The sequence below is a fragment of the Mustelus asterias genome, chromosome 19 (genome assembly GCF_964213995.1).
Source record: "Mustelus asterias chromosome 19, sMusAst1.hap1.1, whole genome shotgun sequence".
NCBI classification, from domain to species: Eukaryota; Metazoa; Chordata; class Chondrichthyes; order Carcharhiniformes; family Triakidae; genus Mustelus; species Mustelus asterias.
Genome location: NC_135819.1, coordinates 69,113,935 through 69,135,963, shown reverse-complemented (window position 1 = coordinate 69,135,963; position 22,029 = coordinate 69,113,935). Strand labels below are relative to the sequence as shown.

At 42.3% G+C, this 22,029-nt stretch overlaps 1 protein-coding gene across 3 annotated transcripts in view; it reads left to right on the top strand.

The window, feature by feature from the left end:
• Window positions 1-22,029, top strand: part of exoc4 (exocyst complex component 4) — a 516,360-nt gene that overhangs the window by 227,298 nt on the left and 267,033 nt on the right. For all 3 annotated transcript variants that reach the window (XM_078235822.1, XM_078235823.1, XM_078235825.1), the window contains exon 9: window positions 433-529. In XM_078235822.1, the coding sequence (XP_078091948.1) occupies window positions 433-529 (97 nt within the window). The remainder of the gene's footprint in view (window positions 1-432; window positions 530-22,029) is intronic.

The following is a 22,029-nucleotide window of genomic DNA, read 5'->3' as shown; positions in this document are numbered from 1 at the left end:
AAGTGATGAAAATGTTGGTCAAAGAGATAGGAGGAGAGAGACAGCTAAATAGGCAGAGAGGTTTCGAGGGGGAATTCAGATGCTTCCAATGACAATGTGGGTTCCTTCACTACTAAATAACTAAGCTGCAGAGTTAATTGAACTGTTGCAGGAATGGAATACATTGATGGCTGACCTAAGAGATTTTCCCAGAGCAAATTTTGCAGTGGTGGTATGTGAGCACTATATAGGGTTCAAGACTCTGGACCATGGCAACAAGCAACTTTCATGCAGTCATATATCCGTTTACTCCAGCAATATTATCCAGTTCAGGTACAACAGACTGAAGCAGTCAAATAACCATTTAGTTCATCATATCTCCTTGCAGTGAGGTCCTTTTGGAGTCACAGTATTTGGCTGGAGAGTATAATCCTGTTTGTGTTTTTCTTATAGGAGGGGCCGATGACAATCTAATTGAAGGAGGAGGGACTAAATTTGTCTGCAAACCTGGAGCTCGGAACATCACGGTTATCTTCCATCCATTGCTGAGGTATGGTCTGAGTCAGAAATCAAGGTATTGGCTGATATCTGAAGTTATTTTTCGATACAAATTACTTTCATTTGATAGCTTTTCACCATTTGCTATTAGAGACCATTTTTGAATTTCCCAAATCTTTTCTCATCATAGAATCTAGAAATACCAGGTACGGTTATGTTGAATCTACAGGGGCAATTTTTCTGATTTTTATCCTAATGTCCTTTTTAAATTAAATTCAGTGTTGCCGAAAAATGTGTATCGTTGTTTGCAAGGCTTTCTAATTATAAAGACATATTTTCTTCCAAATGGCCTGTGGATTTCACACGCAATCTCACAACTTGAAAAGTAACCAAAGGTGCTCATGATTCCCTTCTCGTTACTAACTGCATTCAAGATTTCTCCAGGGTATCCCAGCTAAAATCAGGAACTTGATATGTGTGGAAATCTCGGACTCCTACCAATTTATGGTGCAGCAAGTGGCAGCACTTAATACATTGCACAAGCAATCTGTCATCATCTTCACATCTTTGTTACGTGGATGAGAGGGGTGTGGAGGGATATGGTCCAAGTGCAGGTCAGTGGGACTAGGCATAAAATGGTTCGGCACAGACAAGAAGGGCCAAAAGGCCTGTTTCTGAGCTGTAATTTTCTATGGTTCTATGGTACGTGACTATCATTTTCTAAACTTAGTGGCCTTTCACACACCCAGATGGCTCGGACGCAGTACTTGCAGGCAAAGGTGAATATTTATTCTTGATATCCAATTGTCATTTAATTTTCCGTGTTATTTCCCCATCCTCTGGGCTCTCTGAAGGTAGTAAGGATCCCACTCACCTGACGAAGGAGCAGCGCTCCGAAAGCTAGTGGCATTTGCTACCAAATAAACCTGTTGGACTTTAACCTGGTGTTGTTAGACTCCTTACTGTGTTTACCCCAGTCCAACGCCGGCATCTCCACACCACTCTCTGAAGGTGACAGCCAGTTAAGGTTAAGTAACGGTGAATTGAGACTGGCTTTGCAATGTGGAATCACGCCAGTTGAAAATGCCAAATTTTACTTCACTTAGGACCTTTAACAGCTGGCCGAGGGAGTAAACCTTTGCGTCACCTGTTCTGCACAGTAATTGAGTCCAGACTCCAGAAGTTCAAAATATAACACTCCAATATGCACTACTTAATTGTTTTCCAAGTTTATGTACAGAAAACAAAATCACTTAAACTTGGATATAGGTTTTGGTGCACATTTGTAACATTTTTCTTGGTTGCATTAAATTCCTGCTTTGTCAGTTGCTTTGTTTATCGTCCATGTTAGTTGCTAAGATGGCTTCAGCCAATAACACTACAGATGGACTACAATGGTTCAAGAAGGCAGCTCACCACCACCTTCTACAGGATAATTGGAAATGAGCAACAAATGTTGGAGTTGTCAACGGTGGTGATACCCCATGAAAGACTAAAAACAAATTGCGAAAAGTTGCATTCTGAGTACAGGTTTTCCTGACTGGTGTTGGACAAACCATGCGTACCAGCGAGCATGGAGTGAGCTCCTACCTTGTACCCTTTACTGTATATTTGTAAATAGTTCTAAGAGCCAATAAAGATTTAGGGTGGGATTTTCCAGACACGCTCACCCCAAAACCGGAAAATCCTGCCAGAGGTCAATGGACGATTTAATAGGAGTGGTACCTGCAGAATGCTGGCAGAAAGGGGGGAACGGTGTATGGAAAAATGTGTTTTGTGGTTGTTGGAAATGGCGGAGGATGATCTTTTGAATACGGAGGTTGGTGGGAGAAATTGAGGACAAGAGGGATCCTATCATGGTTCTGGGAGGGAAGGAGGGAGGGAGGGATGGAAAGATGTGTGGGTTAGAGGTGCGGGCAATGGATCAAACCTGGTTGAGTACCCTGTCAACCACAGGTGGGGGAGACCTCTGTTGAGGAAAAAAGCAGACATGTCACAATCGTGTTATTGTGTTACTTGCAAGTCGTCTCCTTACTTTTACTTCATATTTTTAATTATGATTAAATGACAAACACAGGAAAATTTGAGAATCTGAGAATAAGAATTGGTTGGAAAATAGGATTTTTTTCATTTCATCGATTGAAAAGCTTGGAGATGAATTCCTGACCCACTATAGCACCACCACTAGAAGCAGGGTGTAATTACAGCATGACAAATTTAATAGGCAGTTACCATTATGAGTGTGAGGGAGAAATTAGGATCACATTGTTTTGCCAATTATATTGTACTCATTGATTGAGGTTATCTTCATGAGATGGTGTTTTTCTAATTATATTGTAGGCAGTAATCTCAGTATGTGATTGTCAGAAGGAGGTGGGTTAACCCTATGATAGGCTGAATCCTTCATCCCTCCCATTTCATCTTCTGAGAAAAAGTGCTGCAGTGGTGTCATGGTCATATCATTGGCCTTCTGGGAACATGTGTTCAAATCCAACCATGTTAACTGGTGGAATTTAAATTCAATTGATAAATCTGGAATATAAAGTTAATCTCATGTTGGTGACTATGAAACTATCTGTTGTAAAAACCCATCTCGTTCATTAATGTCCTTCATCCTTACCCAGTCTGGCTGACATGTGATTCCAGACCCACATCAATGCGGCTGACACTAAATTGCATGGCAAGCCATTCAATTTGAGAACAATTAGGGATGGGCAACAAATATTCGCCGTGTCAGCAATGCTCAGATTTCATGATGTGATCTGATAGGGGCGGCAAGGTGGCACAGTGGTTAGCTCTGCTGCCTCACAGCTCCATGGACCCAGGTTCAGTTCCAGCCTCGAGTGACTCTGTGTGGAGTTTACACATTCTCCCCATGCCTGCGTGGGTTTTCTCTGGGTGCCCCGATTTCCTCCCACAGTCCAAAGATGTGCAGGATTGGTGGATTTGCCATGCTAAATTGCCCCTTATGTCCCAAGATGTATAGGTTAGATGGATTAGCCATGGTGAATGTGTGGGGTTACAGGGATAGAACGGGGAGAGCAGCTGGGTATGATGCTCTTTCAGAGAGTCAGTGTGGACTCGATGGGCCCAATGGTCCCCCTTGCACTGTAGGGATTCTATGAAAGAATAAAGAAAAAAATGACGATTGATGTGCTCTCACTGACGTTCAAAATTCTACAACATTTTCATATAATTTCAGATTTTACCATTCAACCTTGGACAGCTTGCCTCCTCACACAGTTTCATAATTAGATTATAAATATTAAAAACTTTCTTCCAACATTAAAGATATTTTTACCCACATTAAAAATGTCCTAAACAAATGTCACTTAATCTTGTTTTTGTTCACTGAGGCGCAAAAGAATACAAAGATTGAATTACAAGTGATCTGCTAATGGAATGAAACATACTTGTGCTATTTTGAGCACGTTTTCTATCTTATTCCTTATGTGGTTGAGTTCCTCCCACCAAAGACTAAGTTAATGAGACATCTGTCCAAGTTAAGGTTGCCTCTGGCAGTGCCTTGTATTTTTTCCCCCTCTGTCTCTGTGATTAATGAATTTATGTTGGCAATAAGACCAAGTTTTACAGATTATATTTTCCTCTACATGTTGGCCAAGTTAAAAGATATGGTATGTTCCACTGTATAATATTTTGGAAAATGAAATTGAGTTGCTGACCTATCTACTCCCATCAGCTAGTGATTCAAATGCCACAATTATACCAGTTAGACAGAATATGTGTTTAATTGTCATGATTTATGAACGAGATATATGTTACTTAAACATTAACATTAGGTCAGAGGTATTTGCCTTTCGAATTGCTTTTGATTACCCAATCTATTCTGAGATTATTCTAGCAAGGACCTTCTTCAAACAAAAATGCATTTTGACACTTAGCAGCAACCTTATGATGTGCTGAAGTTCGATTACTCTAATGGTAGAAGTACAATAGGGTTAGACCATGCAATGATTTAATGTCAAGATTGAGGATTTTAAATCTGGTGATCTGGGTGGCCCTTGAGTCAATGTAACTCAGGGATTCCAAGCAAATGGCAACTCGGGATATGCGCAGTTTTTTTTTTGAACAGTTCAAAAGAGCTGAGGACAGCAAGGTGTCAAGGAGGTCATCGGAGAAATCAGCTTGCATATGGCACTACATATCAAAGATATCGGGAGTGTTGTGTCGTTGTAGTATTTGTAGTGATTTCTTACCAGCAGCATTGAAGCTAAACAGTGCACTTTAAGATAAGTGGATGTCACCAGAAGTGTTGTCACCGACCATTTGCACAGGTAACTGCAGAGTAAGTTTGCAGCCTGTACTGAACACCTCCCTTTCATGAAGTTCCTTAGTTTGTTGAACTTCTGAGGCCTCCTAACCTCAACCCTGTGAACACAACACACAAACCAGTGACGAGAATGGCGAACAGCACTTGCTAGGCACCGGGGAGAAATATTCAAATATGTTAAACTTTGAAGAGAAGTTCTCCACATGCTCCAGCTGGACCAAACTCTGGAGGTATGGGTAACGATTACTCTGCAGCAGCAAATCTAAAGCCGGGGGTGTTTTAAACCAAAAAAAGCAGGCTGAAGCTCGGGTTGTGCCTTGTTTTCAGAGAGGAAAAGTGAGGTAGTGCCAAAAATTCATGGCACATGTGCTCATACAGGTCCCTCCATTTATAAAAAAAAAGGCACGAGTTTTTGGCACAGTGGGGCCGTTTGACGAGGATACACAGCAATGGGACTCTTGTACAGAATGGTTTGACTATTTTGTACAAGCCAACAAGATAGAAGAGGATATAAAAGTTCCCACATTCCGAAGCATAATGTGGGGGAAATCATTTAACCTCCTTGGGAGTCTGGTGTAGCCGGCAAAGCCAGGCACAAAGACATATGACGAGACAGTGGAAATTTTGCAGGGCCACTGTTCACCAAAACCTTTAGCTATTGTGGAAAGGTTTAGATTTCAAAAGTGCAATCAAGAAGAGGGAATCGATTACACAATTTGTGGCTTCACTGAAAAGGCTGGCAGAGTAAAATAAAAGTAAAAGTTTATTTATTAGTCACAAGTAAAGCTTACGTTATCACTGCAATGAAGTTACTGTGAAATTGCACTAGGCGCCTGTTCGGGTCAATGCACCTAACCAGCACGTCTTTCAGAATGTGGGAGGAAACGAGATGTGTATTGTCTCCAGACAGGACAGTTAGTGAGATTTTGGAAGTCCAGGCAAGTCATGGGATTTACAGATAGTGTGACACGAACCCAAGATCCCGGTTGAGGCCGTCCTCGTGAGTGCGGAACTTGGCAATCGGTTTTTGCTCGGCGATTCTGCGTTGTCGTGAAGGCCGCCTTGGAGAACACTTAGCCGAAGATCAGAGGCTGAATACCCTTGACTGCTGAAGTGTTCCCCGACAGGAAGAGAACACTCCTGCCTGGTGATTGTCGAGCGATGTTCATTCATCCGTTGTTGTAGTGTCTGCATGGTCTCGTCAATGTACCATGCCTCGAGACATCCTTTCGTGCAGCGTATCAGGTAGACAACGTTGGCCAAGTCGCAAGAGTATGTACCGTGTACCTGGTGGATGGTGTTCTCATGCGAGATGATGGCATCCGTGTCAATGATCCGGCACGTCTTGCAGAGGTTGCTGTGGCAGTGTTGTGTGGTGTCATGGTCACTGTTCTTCTGAAGGCTGGGTAGTTTGCTGCGGACAATGGTCTGTTTGAGGTTGTGCGGTTGTTTGAAGGCAAGAAGTGGGGGTGTGGGGATGGCCTTGGCGAGATGTTCATCTTCATCGATGATATGTTGAAGGCTCTGGAGCAGATGTCGTAGCTTCTCTGCTCCAGGGAAGTACTGGACAACGAAGTGTACTCTGTCCGCTGTGTCCCGTGTTTGTCTTCTGAGGAGGTCGGTGCGGTTTTTCGCTTTGGCGCGTCGGAACTGTCAATCAATGAGTCGAGGCGCCATATCCTGTGCTTATGATGGCATCTTTCAGCGTCTGGAGGAGTCTGAGCAGATCCTGTGTATACGGAGGGCTTGTCCTTACGGGATGGCTTCTTTAACATGTTTAAGGTGGAAGCTGGAGAAGTGGAGCATTGTGAGGTTATCCATGGGCTTGCGGTACAGTGAAGTGCTGAAACTCATGATGGAGATGCAAGTCTCCAAGAATGTAACCGATTCCGTGGAATAGTCCATGGTGAATCCTCCTTTAAAGAAGGCCATGGAAGTTGTTGTATCAATGGAGCTGGCAGCCAAAGAAGCTCAGCAGTTGAGTTCAAATACAAGGATTCACAAGATGTTGGCCAAAACACAAACACAGACTCAATTTTGTCCATAGATGTGTGAAGACTTGGCAGCAGATTATTGGTGCAAATATACCACGTGCAGAAACTGTTAAAGAAAAGGCAACATTGAGCACACGTTGGAAAAAGAAGCAAGCATCAGGCAAAAGTAGCAAAAAGCAAGAGCTGAACAAAGCAACTGGCGAACAGAACAAAGGAAAAAGTGTCCATGTAAATAAGGATAAGGACAAATTGTCATTGAATGTCCTAACCATTGCTGGTGCTTACAAATAGATACTGGGTCACTCCACTGTTGGATGGACAGCCAGTAAAAATGGAGTAGACGCTGGGACAGCAGTCTCACTGGTGCCAGAGACTGTTTTTAAAGAAATGCTCCAACATATTCTTCTCAGACCCTTGAAAATAGTGTTAAAAACTCACACTGGAGAAGCGGTTCCATTGAAGGGCCGTATCGCGGTAGCAATACAATTAAATGGACGGATGGCAGATTTATCCTTGCACATCGTCAAAGACCATTATCTGGCATTAATGGGTCAAGTTTGGTTGGAAAAGATCCAACTGAATTGGGCCAAAATAAATTCAGAATCAGACATTACCAAAATTCTAAAGAAACAGAAAGTAGCAGCTGCTCAGAAAGCTCTAAAAGCAGTTGTGGCCAAGGCTCGGTCCAGCTGTGCAGAGACCAAGGTGACAAAGGGTCAGCATACTGTAACAAACGTGGTCCAGAAACAAGGGATGAAGGGTTTACAAAAGATGCATATGAATGTTTTGACCAAAATGAAGGTCAAAAGAACACTGAGAAATACGGTGAGGATTACTGGAATGCATTTACATGTTCGCATTGTAAATGTCAAACCACAGAAGAACAAAAAATTGAGGCGCACCTTACCAGGAGAAAACTCTTGAGTTTATTGGAAAGAATATTTTATTTGAAAAAAAGAGCTGCTGACTTCCTTCATGCATCACTGGTCGACAAGAATAAAAAGATTGCTGATCGTAAATAACTGCAACAACAGGAGCAAAAGCAGCCAGCACAGAAACTCATGAAGGATGTCTTACTGGGAGTTGCCCCAGCTGATCAAATGAAAGGAGTTGAAGCTGGTCAGGGTGTCGTCTGCAATACCCAAGTCCCTTTCCTATTTCACTCTGTGTAGCAGCATTTGAAGTTCAATGAACAGGCCAACAGCAAGACAAATTACCATGAGCAGGTCAGAAGGGAAAGTCTCCTCACAGCCAGCAGCATCTCAACAACTCAACCGTAAAGACTAAATTTGATATGTTCTTAAAGGCTGAGACCCCTTCTGAAAATCTTTAGGAGCAGCAGTTTCAACTGGATAGTTTGGAAGTTGCACTCCAGAAACCAGAAGCACGAGGATGAACTGCAAGAAAAATATAACCGGGAGGGAGTGAAGGAGAGGAGGCTGGCCTCTGAAGAGAAAGCTGTGAAACTGCAGGTTCGGCAGTCGCAATTCAGCAGCAACAAGAGTGCTGTGGTGAGTCCGAATCCAACTGTGCCGAGTTACGGCCTGGACCTTCCTGAAAACCTGACACTAACAGAACCACTTGGGGAAAACATTGCAAATCAAGCATTGTGTCAACCTCAAATCATAACATCAGCTCCAGTTAAAACAACCGCTGGTGATGTTCGCAACAAGCCAAAGACACCAGAGGTTACAGCAAGTTCCAAGAAGCAAGCGCCTGAGGTTCGTCAATAAGCATTTGGAGAACAATGACTTCCAAATCGTCTGACTTATTGACTTATTTTGAATAGATTGTTCGTTATACTTGTTTAATGTATTGGGGATGTTTTATTTAAAGGGGAAATAAATGTTTCCCCTTTTATAGTATTTATAGCGATCTCTTACCAACGGCATTGAAGCTGAATGGGGAACTTTAAAATAATGCATGCATGATATCACCGGAAGTGATGTTATTGACGGTTTGCACAGGTAACTGTGCAGGGTAGGTTTGCAGCCTATACTGAACACATCTCCTTAATAAAGCTCCTTGGTTTGTTGAACCTCAGTGGCCTCCTCACCTCAATCATGTGAACACAACAGGAAACACTTGGTCAGATGTTGGAATGAATCAGGAATTAAGTTGTGGAACTGGAATGTGGGTATGAAGCCCTGCCTGAGGTACAGTTGTTGGTAAAGACTTGGTTCAGCCTGAGCAGGTGGCCAGGGAGATGCGGGGATCAGTGGCAGGGGGATGAAAGTTTTGCCAGAGAATGAGACTGACGGCTTTTGTCTTGATGTTCACTTGCCAAAATCTTTTTCTCATCTGCACCTTGAGCGCTTGCAGTAAGTGGTTGTGGGATCAAGGGAACTAGTGGAGAAATTCAGCTGGATGGTGACTCCATGCTGAGGCTATAACCTGAGGGGTATTCAAGATGACTGTACAGGACTGGGATGAGCACCATTGCTGAAGTTGCACTGGGTTATTGGAAAAAGGAGCAGTGGAATTATTCCCATGGAGCTGAGAGAAGAAAAGAGGCAATTGAGCTGAATCAAGTAGTTGACGGAGAAAACAACAACAACATGCATTTAAATAGCATTTTAAGCGTGGAATAACATCCCAAACTGCTTCACCAAAATATAGTGAGTTGGGAGGGGTGACCATAATCTTGATCAAACAACTGGATTTTAAGTAGGGTGTTGGAATTTCCTCAACCTCTCTATTTAAAACCCTTAAAATTTGAAGCCTGGATGCCGGCTAAGCAGTCTGATAATGCAGAAGCAGCCATGCAATCGAGAGAGATGATGGTGCAGTTGAGCTGAGTGTTGTTAGCATGCATGTGAAACCAAACCCACAGCTTCAAATGGGGCAAAATGAAAAATAAAAAGATCAGGGAGACTTCAGAAATTCAGCAAGTCACAGAGGGGTGGTGGGAGATAAAATTATTTCTGGAGATGCTCTGGCCATAATTAGAAAGTCAAGTGTTGGAACCAGGCAAGGATAGTCCTACTGAGCTGAATGATGGAGGTACAACAATGGAGTAGAGTGGTGTGATCCACTATGTCAAAGACTGCAGAAAAGTTGAGGGATAAATCTTAGAATGATTGCAGCACAGAAGGAGGCTACTGGCCCGTCATGTCTATGCCTCCTATTGGAAGAACAACTGAGCTTCACATGCTTTCTCCTGCAGCCTGCAAATTCTTTCTCTTATAATTATTCAGTTCCCTTGTCAAAGCCATAACTGAATCCAGTTTAGTGATAGATAAGGAAGTAAGGATATTGCAACATGATAGGCCAGATAGATGTGACCTGTGCTATATAATCTTGCCTCAAGCATGTGATGCATTCCAAGTTTGTGGAGATGGATGAACAGCCATCTTGATTAGATATCATGGCATAGCTAGGGATTATGATAAGCATTGGGAACTTCATTCCAGGGCCAGAAAAGAAAGGAAGGAAGCTCTTGTATTTGTAAAGTGCATTCTCATGTCTTTCAAGCAACTCAAAGCGCTTCATATGCATTGAATTACTTTGAACTGCTAACATTGTGCCACAGTGAACACAACAACCATTTTGTGCACAGCAAGTTCCCACAAAAAATTGGGCGAAAAAGGATCAGCTTCTCTTGTTTACTGGTTATGGCATAGTGAAGAAAGCGGAAGAAATCCTGTTTTGTTTATTTCCATTACATTTTTCATGTCCACCTGAACCACTGCAATAGGCCATCTGATCTAACATTGCATCAAAGAACAATGCGGCCAACAGTAGTTGCCTCAGTGTTGCATTGAAATTTCAATCTACATCAGTCTCAAAAGAGAAAGCCTTCAACATTAATCACAACAAGTGGAAAACTCTAGCTGATGACCAAAGGAAATGGGGCAACACCAGCTGAGGGCAAGAGTTTGCCATCACAATGGCATGGTTCCACAAGCTCGAAAGCAAGCACCAGCCCTGCAAACCAGGCATCAGCAGAGATTATCTCACACCACCAACAAGGGACAATTTCATGTGTGGCACTTCTGGCTGACCTTGCCGTTCCAGAATCAACTTGTTCAGCCATCAAAAAAAGTGCAACTGATAATTTATGCTGATCTCACCAATGTTCTGAGGCTGTATCGCCATCATCTTTCACAGAGAAGGATGCCAATCAATCAACCTACCTTGTGTCATCAATTTCTGATGGCTGGAATCCATAACTCCCTGACTTAAGAGCCTGAGAGTTGCCATGTTCCTGCATTCACAGTATAATGAGACCATGATAAACATTAGAAACCATGCCCCCATGTTCTGGACTATGGCCATGACTATGAGAGATGCATATTCCTAAGTGCAGTGGTAGATCCAGTCAGAATTAACAGCCTTTAAAAATAGGAAACCTTTATTTTGGTTGTAAGGAAATACAGCTTTAAGTGAATTCCAATAAACTTCTTTTAAGTGTAGAAGGGAGATATAAGTATTGGTCTGTATGTATGGACTGTAGCCTAAGATTTGGATTAAACTTGCACAAATAAGCTACCCTTGCAAGTAATGTTTCTAGGTTAACCTAAAATATATTTATGTTTCTTTTCTTGTTGAATGAATTAAATGTGTTGTCCATATTCAGATATATATGTGATAAGTGAACACCAATGACTGTTTGCTCAGGTTATTATAAATTCTTCTTGATGTGTGATTGTTTTTGGCATTAACACGGTACGTTCTGTATTCTTGAACACAGTGGCATTTAAGAACACTTGACTCTCTTTAAATCCTAACATTTCATTCAGTTAGTTTCCTTGTCCTCTTCTGATCTATGGGAGGAAGTTAGCCGCCAAAACAGGAGGATATTTATTACAAGAGATTTCCATGAACAGATGCCATGGCTTCAGGGGCTTGTGCTGTGTGACTGCATAGTTTAATTGCTGGTGAAAATGCCAGTGATCTTAATACTCTTGAACACCATTTGGCTATTGGACATCAACACACTGGATTCCTTCAGCATAAATATCAGCTGCACACTCTTGCAGTTCATGTGCAAATTACAAGGTTGAAAAGCCTAAGTACTGTCAGATGTAAAATAATTGTTTGCAAAGTGACCTAATTCAAATGTTTTTAACATTGTTAAGAGTCAGCATATGTGACTTGAACTGGCCAGGTTCACAAATGAAGGAAAGTCAGGTGACTGGTCTCGAAGCTTTTGTTCCCTCGCACCTCAGGTATTCCAATGCTGTCCTGGCTGGCCTCCCATCTGTCATCATTCATAAACCTGATCTCATTCAAAGCTATGCTGCCTGTTTTCTAACCAACACCATAACCGTTGGCTTGCTGACCAACATTTATTTTCAGTCACCAACATGTTGGTTTCAAAGTTCTGATCAATTGCGTTCAAAATGCTCTCTGGCCTCACCCCTTTCTTATCTTTGTTCGTAACAATCGGAACAAGAGTAGGTCAATGGCCCCTTGAGCCTGTTCCACAATTCAATAAGACCTTGGCCAGTCTCTCTCATCTCCACTTTCATGCCCTCTTCCCATATCCCTTGATTTCCTGAATGTGTAGGTGTTTTTTCCTACCCTACTTCCGTCCAAGAACTCTCAGTTCCTCTATCTGTGGTCTCTTGTGTTTAACCAATTTATTTTGTCCAATAATTGTCAGGTATTCCTTCAGCCATCTAAACCCTCGGTTCATTGATTCCCTTCCAGAGTCTCTCCATCGGTTTCTTTTTTTAATATGCCCCTTTTAAAATTAACCACTTTGACCAATCTTTTAGTCATAAAAGCTAATATCTTGTTCCTATAATTTTTTTCGATCAGATTATGCTCCTGCAAAGTGCTTTGGAATGTTTTGTTATATTAAAGGCGTTACATACGTACAGTATGTACTTGTTTTTTTTGTATATGATTTCAGTGCCTCTGATATTAGGTGGTGCTGTATCAGAACCGCAAATCTATCTCCTTGAAGTAATATACTGAGCTGTTCTGAAGCAAAATGTAAGTGGAACAAATTACTGCCGAATCAATGGAAAGCTCAAGAGGAAAACCATACTTATGAGATATTATTGATTGTGGCAAAAGAATCCTGCATCCAAGAAGGAAAACATATTTTTAATACTACAGTGGATATACAGGGTAGCTGTCCTTCAGAAATAGCCAGTTTAAGATCTTACTAAAATTCAATCTGCAATCTAGAAGTTGAATTCTCAATCCCAGGGACTGTGGATTTTCAGTTGTTGAGTATATTCATAGAGCTTGATAGATTTTTGAACAGTAAGGAATAGGGGGTGGGATGGGAAAATTGAGTTGATTTAGTTCAGCCATGATCTTGCTGAATGACAGCACAGGCTTTAAGGAACTTTATGGTCTTCTCCTCCTATTAGGTTCTTATATAATGGTGACTCTTTTTAAAACCTTAGGCCACATGTTGGATATTGTGTACAGCCCCCCCCCCCCCCCAATAACCTTTGATTTGATATCCTGAAACTTCATGAAGTCCAGATTCAACATTGATAGATGTATTTCGAATAACAAATGGATAAGAGGATATGGAGAACAGGTGGGGAGGTGGATTTGAGACCAGGGAAAGATCAGCCATGATCTGATTGAATGGCAGAGCAGGCTCGAAGGGCTGAATTTACCTACTTCTGCTCCTAATTCCTATGTTGAGACCACCGAGGGCTATGCTCAGAGGCCTGTGTGTGCCACTTTGACCCCAGCATTCGTCAATCTGTCCTGCCGTTGAGACCTCTGGTGTGTCTGCCCTTCCACTGGGACAGAACATATCTAGGATTAGTGAAGGCGGAGTCTAGGATGTTGTCTGAAAAATGTAATTCTTTGAACTCTTCTCTGATTGCTGCTTGTATCGTCAATGGGACAGCTTTTCCCAGTGTGGGCATGGGACATAGGTACTCAGTGATGGTGCAGGATCCACTGAACTGGAATTACTTGAGATTTGTAATCCGGTAGCCGGGATGTTGCCGATAAACCCATTGGTTATTTCTTTTGCAACAGTTATTTTAGAACTCAGTCTCTAAAGAAGATAGCAGGAACCAACTGCAGTCAGCATGCAGGCAGAGCCACTTGTCAGATGCGGCAAGTAAGATGTTTGAAATCTTGTGCATCAAATGTGAGCGGGAAGTCAATGTTGCTGTTGATATGCAGATGTACAGAACAATCTTTACACTGTAACTGGCAAAATCTGAGCCACAGTTTGGATTGCAGCCAGTGAAATTGGATAGAATTTTATTGCCAGAATCTACTTCTGCTTCTCTGACCTCCATCACCCTGTACCTTTCTACATATAGCGCTATCTTTACTTAATGTTTAGAGAATTCAAGGGAAATTTGGCAAAATGCAGAATAGTTCTTTCATTCATTCTTTAAGTTAATACATTGACTGAATGTTTTTCAAATGTACTTTGTTAAAATATATTTTAAAAAGTTGGGTGATAGGATTCCATAGGAAGGACCTGTTGCTATGGTAGCATGCTGGCTAGATTAGGCATGCCTAGCTGTGCCTCATCACCTGTCATAAAGGTCAACAGCTGCCACACTATGTATGCCAGACTGGGTAAAGGTGGCAGGTTTCCTTCCCTGAAGGATATCAGTCCCAGCTCTCAATTTCATTTTTCTAATGCTCGCCCACACATTATCAAATTTATTGAAATCAATTTCTGAGCTTGTCCTGATGGGATTTAACCTTTAGTTTGTTAGTCCATTACTTGAAGACAAGACCATCGTATCCAATGTAGTTACTAGCAGAGTTGCTCTGTACCTAATAGTCGAACAGTATGGTTGTTACATCATGGAGTTACACAGTAGAACCTACTGGGCACCCAATGTGGCTTCCTTAATTAAGAAGCAATTGATAGTTGCACGACACCTTATCTTGTTCACAGTTTGTAATACGTGTGCAAGTTTCAGTTTGTTAATTCGAAGTGCCTTTTTATAAGTCAAACGTTGGAACAAAAATTATTAATGTTCTTGTAATTGTTTCATGCAAGATGTTTATTGAGAGAGATTTCATTTGCCATAATTGAAAAAAACACAAACTGGGGTTTTCCTCCAAAGACCAGATGGGATTAAGGGAGATTTGATAGAGGAGTTCAAAATCTTCAAGGGTTTTGATAGTATAAATGAAGAGAAGCTGTTTCCAGTGGCAGAAGGGTCAGTTTGCCTCTCAAATCCTCCGCCCGACCCTCCAGCATTCTTTAACTTTTCTGCTTCCCTGCCACTGCCCCACTTTGACCACTGCTTCAATAAGTTTACAACTATGCCCTATGCCTCTCTTGGCATCCTCAGGCCCTTGAACATTTGTTGCTACCTCATTACAAGCGGCAGTCCGAGCTGCCCTATCCTACTCTGACTGACCTTTCCATCATGCATCTCCACTCAGGCTAATTTATCCTATTTTCTCCCATCTTGACTGACAAGAGAGTTTAAGGGTATAGAGAGTAGACCTATAGAAGGTAGAGGCCACAATCCAACCAGTCATGATCTTATCACATGGCAGAGCAGGCCAAGGGGCAGAATGGCTGGCTCGTCCTGATTCTTATGTTCACTCTGAGATTAACTTTCCACCATTCAGCTGCGCCATGACTGAGACCATTTATCTCGATCTCTGTAACACTGCCCAATTCCAGAGGCCTCTGCCTCAGCTCATCTGCAGCTGAAACCCTCATCCATATCTTAATGACCTCTTGACATGACTTCCAATCAACTCCAGTTTCGTTTTCCAATTTTAACTCTCCATAAACTTGAACTCTTACAAATTTTGATTTACATTTTTATTTTTATTGAGACCAATTCATCCATCACCCCTGTGCTTGATCCTGCATTGGCACCCAATGAAAAACACCTTAATATTAAAATTTCTGTCCTTGTCTTCAAATCCGTCCTTGCCCCTCTCTATCCCTGTCACCTTCTTCAAGTCTACAATTCACTGAGCTATATGTGCGCCTCCAACTCTAGCCTCTAGTGCATCCTTGAGTGTAATTGCTCCACCATTGGTGGCCATGCTTTCAGCTGCCAAGATCCTGAACTCTAAAATTCCCTCCCTAAACTTCTCTACGTCTCTTTCCTCTTTTCAGACTCCCCTTAAAATCTGCATGCTTGACCGAGCTTTTGACTTCCCAAAATATCTCCTTATGTTGCTCAGTGTTATGTTTTGTCTCACCATATTCCTTTGGGACATTTTAGTACATTGAAGGTGCCATAAAAATGTTGTTGCTGCATGTGCGACCATGTGTGAACTGATGCTGAGATTTTTGGATTTATTAAGTTGACTGACACTGTACTTGTAGCTGAAAATATTTGTAGGTAAGCATTCGGGTTTCAAGTTTGATGGTTCTTCTTAAAAAAAAACACTTCATGCAATGTCAGAAGATCATCAAGTGGTTTTCCTTTTCCTCCTTTATCTAAAGTTTAGTGAAGTTTAAAGTTTATTTCTTAGTGTCACATGTAGGCTTACATCAATCCTGCAATAAAGTGAAAATCCCCTAGTCGCCACACTCCGGCGCCTGTTCGTGTACACGGGGAGAATTTAGCATGGCCATTGCACCTAACCAGCACGTCTTTGTAGTATGGGAGGAAACCAGAACACTTGGAGGAAACCAAGGAGACAATGAGCAGACTCCACACAGTAAGAAGTCTAACAACACCAGGTTAAAGTCCAACAGGTTTATTTGGCAGCAAAAGGTGGCTTTTGCTACCAAATAAACCTGTTGGACTTTAACCTGGTGTTGTTAGACTTCTTACTGTGTTTACCCCAGTCCAATGCCGGCATCTCCACATCAAGACTCCACACAGACAGTGACCCAAGCCGGGAATTGAACCTGGGCCCCTGGCGCTGTGAGGCAGCAGTGCTAACCACTGCCACCGTGCTGCCCTGAAATAAGCTTGGTAGGAGCTTTGCCAAAACGGTCAATAAAAGGAACTATGACTGGGGGCCACATTATTGATGATTGCCAAGGCTATAGATATGACCTGTATTCTTAAGCATGTCCAGGAAAAATGTCATCTCAAATAATTCAGCTTTATGTTTGACGTTTTAAACACCAACCGTTGCCAAATAATGACTTTGCCGAAAGGTCTTTAATCTGTCATATTCGGGTCAGTACGAAAAATGTCTCAAAATTAACTATAAAGTTATTATCAGGCTTTAATTCTTCTGACAGGATAGGTGTTTGCCCTTGATGCTGCTTGACAGATCTTAAAACCTTCAGGTTCATGGTTTGCCTTTTGATGACAGCAGATGAAATGCTTAAAAAAATACAGTAAGCATACATTAATTTGTAGTGGCGAGTGAGCATGAGATTAACTGTCACAACAGATTGCACACCAGATCATTCAAGTCTGTTTATTTTAACTAAATAGCCCTTGTGAATTGGAGGCCAGTGTGACTTTGACTTGGGCTGCTTCTGAAAAACATATTTTTAGACAATTACTGCACCAGAACAAAATAGATCAGGGAGATATTTCATGTTAATTAAATGTTGATTTGCCTATTCAGCAAACGGCATAGTTAATGTTGGATGGAGGACGGGTTATGGCACTGGATGTTGTTTCCATTTGTTTCCAGCTTTTCTCATTATAATTTGGAATCTTAAACCATGCAATTAACATAGAGCTTCTGTCATTCAGGTCATTTACAGATACCATTTCGTGTGCATGTTTATTGGCTACAAAATGGAACTGGCACTGTGATTACAGACTCCTGTGACTGTCTTCATAGCCCCTTATCAATAGGGGTGGTTTTCAGGAGTAAAACTAAATGTTGGTTTAATTCCTAGCACACTCCACAGTCAAAATGTCGTGGGCTCAAGTGCTGCTGCATGTAAGGTAGGTTCATTCTCTAGTGCACTATTGAGGCAGCTGTACATTGTCAGTCTTCAGTTGTTTTCCTGCAGACTACGTTGTTGGCTAGTGCTTTGTGATATGTCAGTGCTGGTCAAAGATAGGACCACAACATTAGTATAAGTTTTGTGACCTGAATGTATGAAATGTCCACACAGAATCCATTTGAGATTACATCAACTCATAGGGACCTTGCACCTGGCTTTGATTTGTGCCTCATCCCAGCTGTCTGGGCTGGATTTGCATCCAAATCCTAAGAGTAGAAAGGGCAGTGTGTGTCCTCCTTGTCCAGTTCTACAACAATGGATTGGTTTGATTGGGCACAAAGATGTAAAATAATAGTGAGGTTGCAAGCACAATTTGAATAATAAGTAGATGTGCAATAGCATTCTTTGAATGCTTTTATCATTGGAGGTTTAGTCTTCTATACCACCTGAGTTGTGAATCTTTGCACAGATACCACCATTGCCAGGTAGAGAGCAGACCTCGTGAAGAGTCAATATCAGATTAAGACTCTAGTTTGCTCCAGACACTCGTACTTGCTGATGGTAACTCAGTTTTAAATATCGCTTGATAAATTGTGATTAAACTTAACATAGCACTTCTGAGATTCAATAAAATGCATATTTAAGATTAAGCCTAAGGCTTGCAAAATCTATTTGTGATTATTTATTACAATCGTAAATGAAAGGTGACCTTTTATTAGCCCTTGAAAGTTGTGTTTAAAGTTATGCCTCCAAACATAATAAATAGTGTAATTGTACAGTCTATTCCATTTACATTCTGCTTGTTGTTTTGACCTATAATGTGAACCAGCAAAATGGAGATCGTGTTCATCCAATAACAAAACAAAATTACAACATCATTCACAGGGATGAAGCTTCCATCTCCAGATATCATGGGAAAATTGAAGAAAATGAGTGAAAGCGTACCACTTTAATTCAGTCCTGTTTAGTTCAGCAATTCTCTCATGTTTGATTTGATTTATTATTGCCACATGTATTAGTATACAGTGAAAAGCATTGTTTCTTGCGCAAAGCATACCGTTCATGGAGAAGGAAATGAGAGAATGCAGAATGTAGTGTTACAGTCATAGCTAGGATGTAGAGAAAGATCAACTTAATGCAAGGTAGGTCCATTCAAAAGTCTGATGGCAGCAGGGAAGAAGCTGTTCTTGAGTCAGTTGGTACACGACCACAGACTTTTGTATCTTTTTCCCGATGGAAGAAGGTGGAAGAGAGTATATCTGGGGTGCGTGGGGCCTTAATTATGCTCTCTGCTTTGCCGAGGCAGTGGGAAGTGTAGACAGAGTCAATGGATGGGAGGCTGGTTTGCGTGATGGATTGGGCTACATTCACGACCTTTTGTCGTTTCTTGGGCAGAGCAGGAGCCATACCAAGCTGTGATACAACCAGAAAGAATGCTTTCTATGGTACATGTGTAAAAGTTGGTGAGAGTTGTAGCTGACATGCCAAGTTTCCTTAGTCTTCTGAGAAAGTAGAGGCGTGGGTGAGCTTTATTATCTATAGTGTCGGCATGGAAGGACCAGGACAGGTTGTTGGTGATCTGGACACCTAGAAACTTGAAGCTCTCAATCATTTCTACTTCGTCCCCATTGATGTAGACAGGGCCATGTTCTCCACTACGCTCCCTGAAGTCAATGACAATCTACTTTGTTTTGTTGACATTGAGGGAGAGATTATTGTTGTCGCACCAGTTCACCAGATTCTCTATCTTATTCCTGTACTTTATCTCCTCATTGTTTGAGATCTGACCCACTAGGTGTTGTCATCAGCAAACTTGAAAATCGAGTTTTAATACCTTGTGGGGGAAAAAAGTGCCTTTGCATGAAAACAAAATACTGCAGGTGTTGGAAATCTGAAATAAAAACGAAGTGGTGAAAATACTGAGCCAGTCCAACTGCATCTGTGGAGAGGGAAACAGAGTTAACGTTTAAGGCCAATGATATTTCATAAGAACTAGGAGCAGGAGTAGGCCATCTGGCCCCTTGAGCCTGCTCTGCCATTCAATAAGATCATGGCTGATCTTTTTGTGAACTAGGCTCCACTTACCCACCCGTTCACCATAACCCTTAATTCCTTTACTGTTCAAAAACTTATCTATCCTTGCCTTAAAAACATTCAATCAGGTAGCCTCAACTGCTTCACTGGGTAGGGAATTTCACAGATTCACAACCCTTTGTGTGAACCCTTTTGTAGGAACAAAAGGGTTGTCAGGGGAAAAATCGGACCTCGGACAAAAGTGGGGAATTATGCTTAGAGCCCAAAGAAGTAGGGGAGATCCTATGATTCTATGATTTCTATGATAAATGAATACTTTGCGTCGGTATTCACAAAGGAGAGGGATGTGTTGACTGGGAGTGTCTCGGAGGGGAGTGTTGACCCGTTAACGAAAATCTCCATTACATGGGAGGAAGTGTTAGGTTTGTTAGGGAATATAAAGACTGACAAATCCCCAGGGCCTGATGGAATCTATCCAAGGCTGCTCAGGGAGACGAGAGATGAAATCGCTGGGCCTCTGACGCAAATCTTTGTCTCGTCACTGGACACAGGTGAGGTCCCAGAGGATTGGAGGATAGCTCATGTGGTCCCGTTATTTAAGAAGGGTAGGAAGGATAACCCGGGAAATTATAGGCCGGTGAGCTTGACGTCCATGGTAGGGAAGTTGTTGGAGAGGATTCTTAGGATGTATGCGCATTTAGAAAGGAATGAACTCATTAACGATAGTCAGCATGGTTTTGTGAAAGGGAGGTCGTGCCTCACTAACCTGGTGGAGTTTTTTGAAGAAGTGACTAGAATGGTTGACGAGGGAAAGGCCGTGGATATCGTCTATATGGACTTTAGTAAAGCGTTTGACAAAGTCCCTCATGATAGGTTGGTGCAAAATGTTGGATCTCATGGGATAAAGGGGGAGGTGGCTAGATGGGTGGAGAACTGGCTTGGTCACAGAAGACAGAGGGTGGTAGTGGAAGGGTCTTTTTCTGGCTGGATGCCTGTGACTAGTGGTGTTCCGCAGGGCTCTGTATTGGGACCTCTGCTGTTTGTGATTTATATAAACAATCTGGAAGAAGGTGCAACTGGGGTGATCAGTAAGTTTGCGGATGACACAAAAATGGCTGGACTTGCAGATAGTGAGGAACATTGTCAGAGGCTACAGAAGGATATAGATAGGCTGGAAATTTGGGCAGAGAAATGGCAGATGGAGTTCAATCCAGATAAATGCGAAGTGATGCATTTTGGTAGAACTAACGTAGGGGGGAGCTATACGATAAATGGCAGAACCATAAAGGATGTAGATACGCAGAGGGACCTGGGTGTGCAAGTCCACAGATCCTTGAAGGTGACGTCACAGGTGGAGAAGGTAGTGAAGAAGGCATATGGCATGCTTGCCTTTATAGGACGGGGCATAGAGTATAAAAGTTGGGGTCTGATGTTGCAGTTGTATAGAACGTTGGTTCGGCCGCATTTGGAATACTGCGCCCAGTTGTGGTTGCCACACTACCGGAAGGACGTGGAGGCTTTAGAGAGAGTGCAGAGGAGGTTTACCAGGATGTTGCCTGGTATGGAAGGGCTTAGTTATGAGGAGAGATTGGGTAAACTGGGGTTGTTCTCACTGGAAAGACGGAGGATGAGGGGTGACCTAATAGAGGTGTATAAAATTATGAAAGGCATAGATAGGGTGAACGGTGGGAAGCTTTTTCCCAGGTCGGTGGTGATGTTCACGAGGGGTCATAGGTTCAAGGTGAGGGGAGGAGGTTTAACACGGATATCAGAAGGGCGCATTTTACTCAGAGGGTGGTGGGGGCCTGGAATGCGCTGTCGGGCAAGGTGGTGGAGGCGGACACACTGGGAACGTTTAAGACTCATCTTGATAGCCACATGAACAGAGTGGGAATGGAGGGATACAAAAGAATGGTCTAGTTTGGACCAGGGAGTGGCGTGGGCTTGGAGGGCCGAAGGGCCTGTTCCTGTGCTGTATTGTTCTTTGTTCTTTGTTCCTCAACTCAGTCCTAAATCTGCTCCCCCTTATTTTGAGGCCATGTCCCCTAATTTTAGTTTCACCTGCCAGTGAAAGCAACTTCCGTGCTTCTATCTTATCTATTCTCTTCATAATCTTATATGTTTCTATAAGATCTCCCCTCATTCTTCTGAATTCCAGTGAATATAGCCCTAATCTGCTCGGTCTCTCCTCCATAAGCCAACCCTCTCAACCCCGGAATCAACCTGGTGAATCTCCTCTGCACCCCCTCCATCGCTTTAACCTGTGCTTAACCCTCTCTCCACTCACGTTGTCTGTACCTTTAAGACTTGATTACCTGTAAAGACTCGCATTCCAACCATTATTTTGTAAATGGAGTTTGTATCTTTATATGCCCTGTTTGTGAACAGAACTCCCACTCACCTGATGAAGGGGCAGCGCTCCGAAAGCTAGTGGCTTGTGCTAC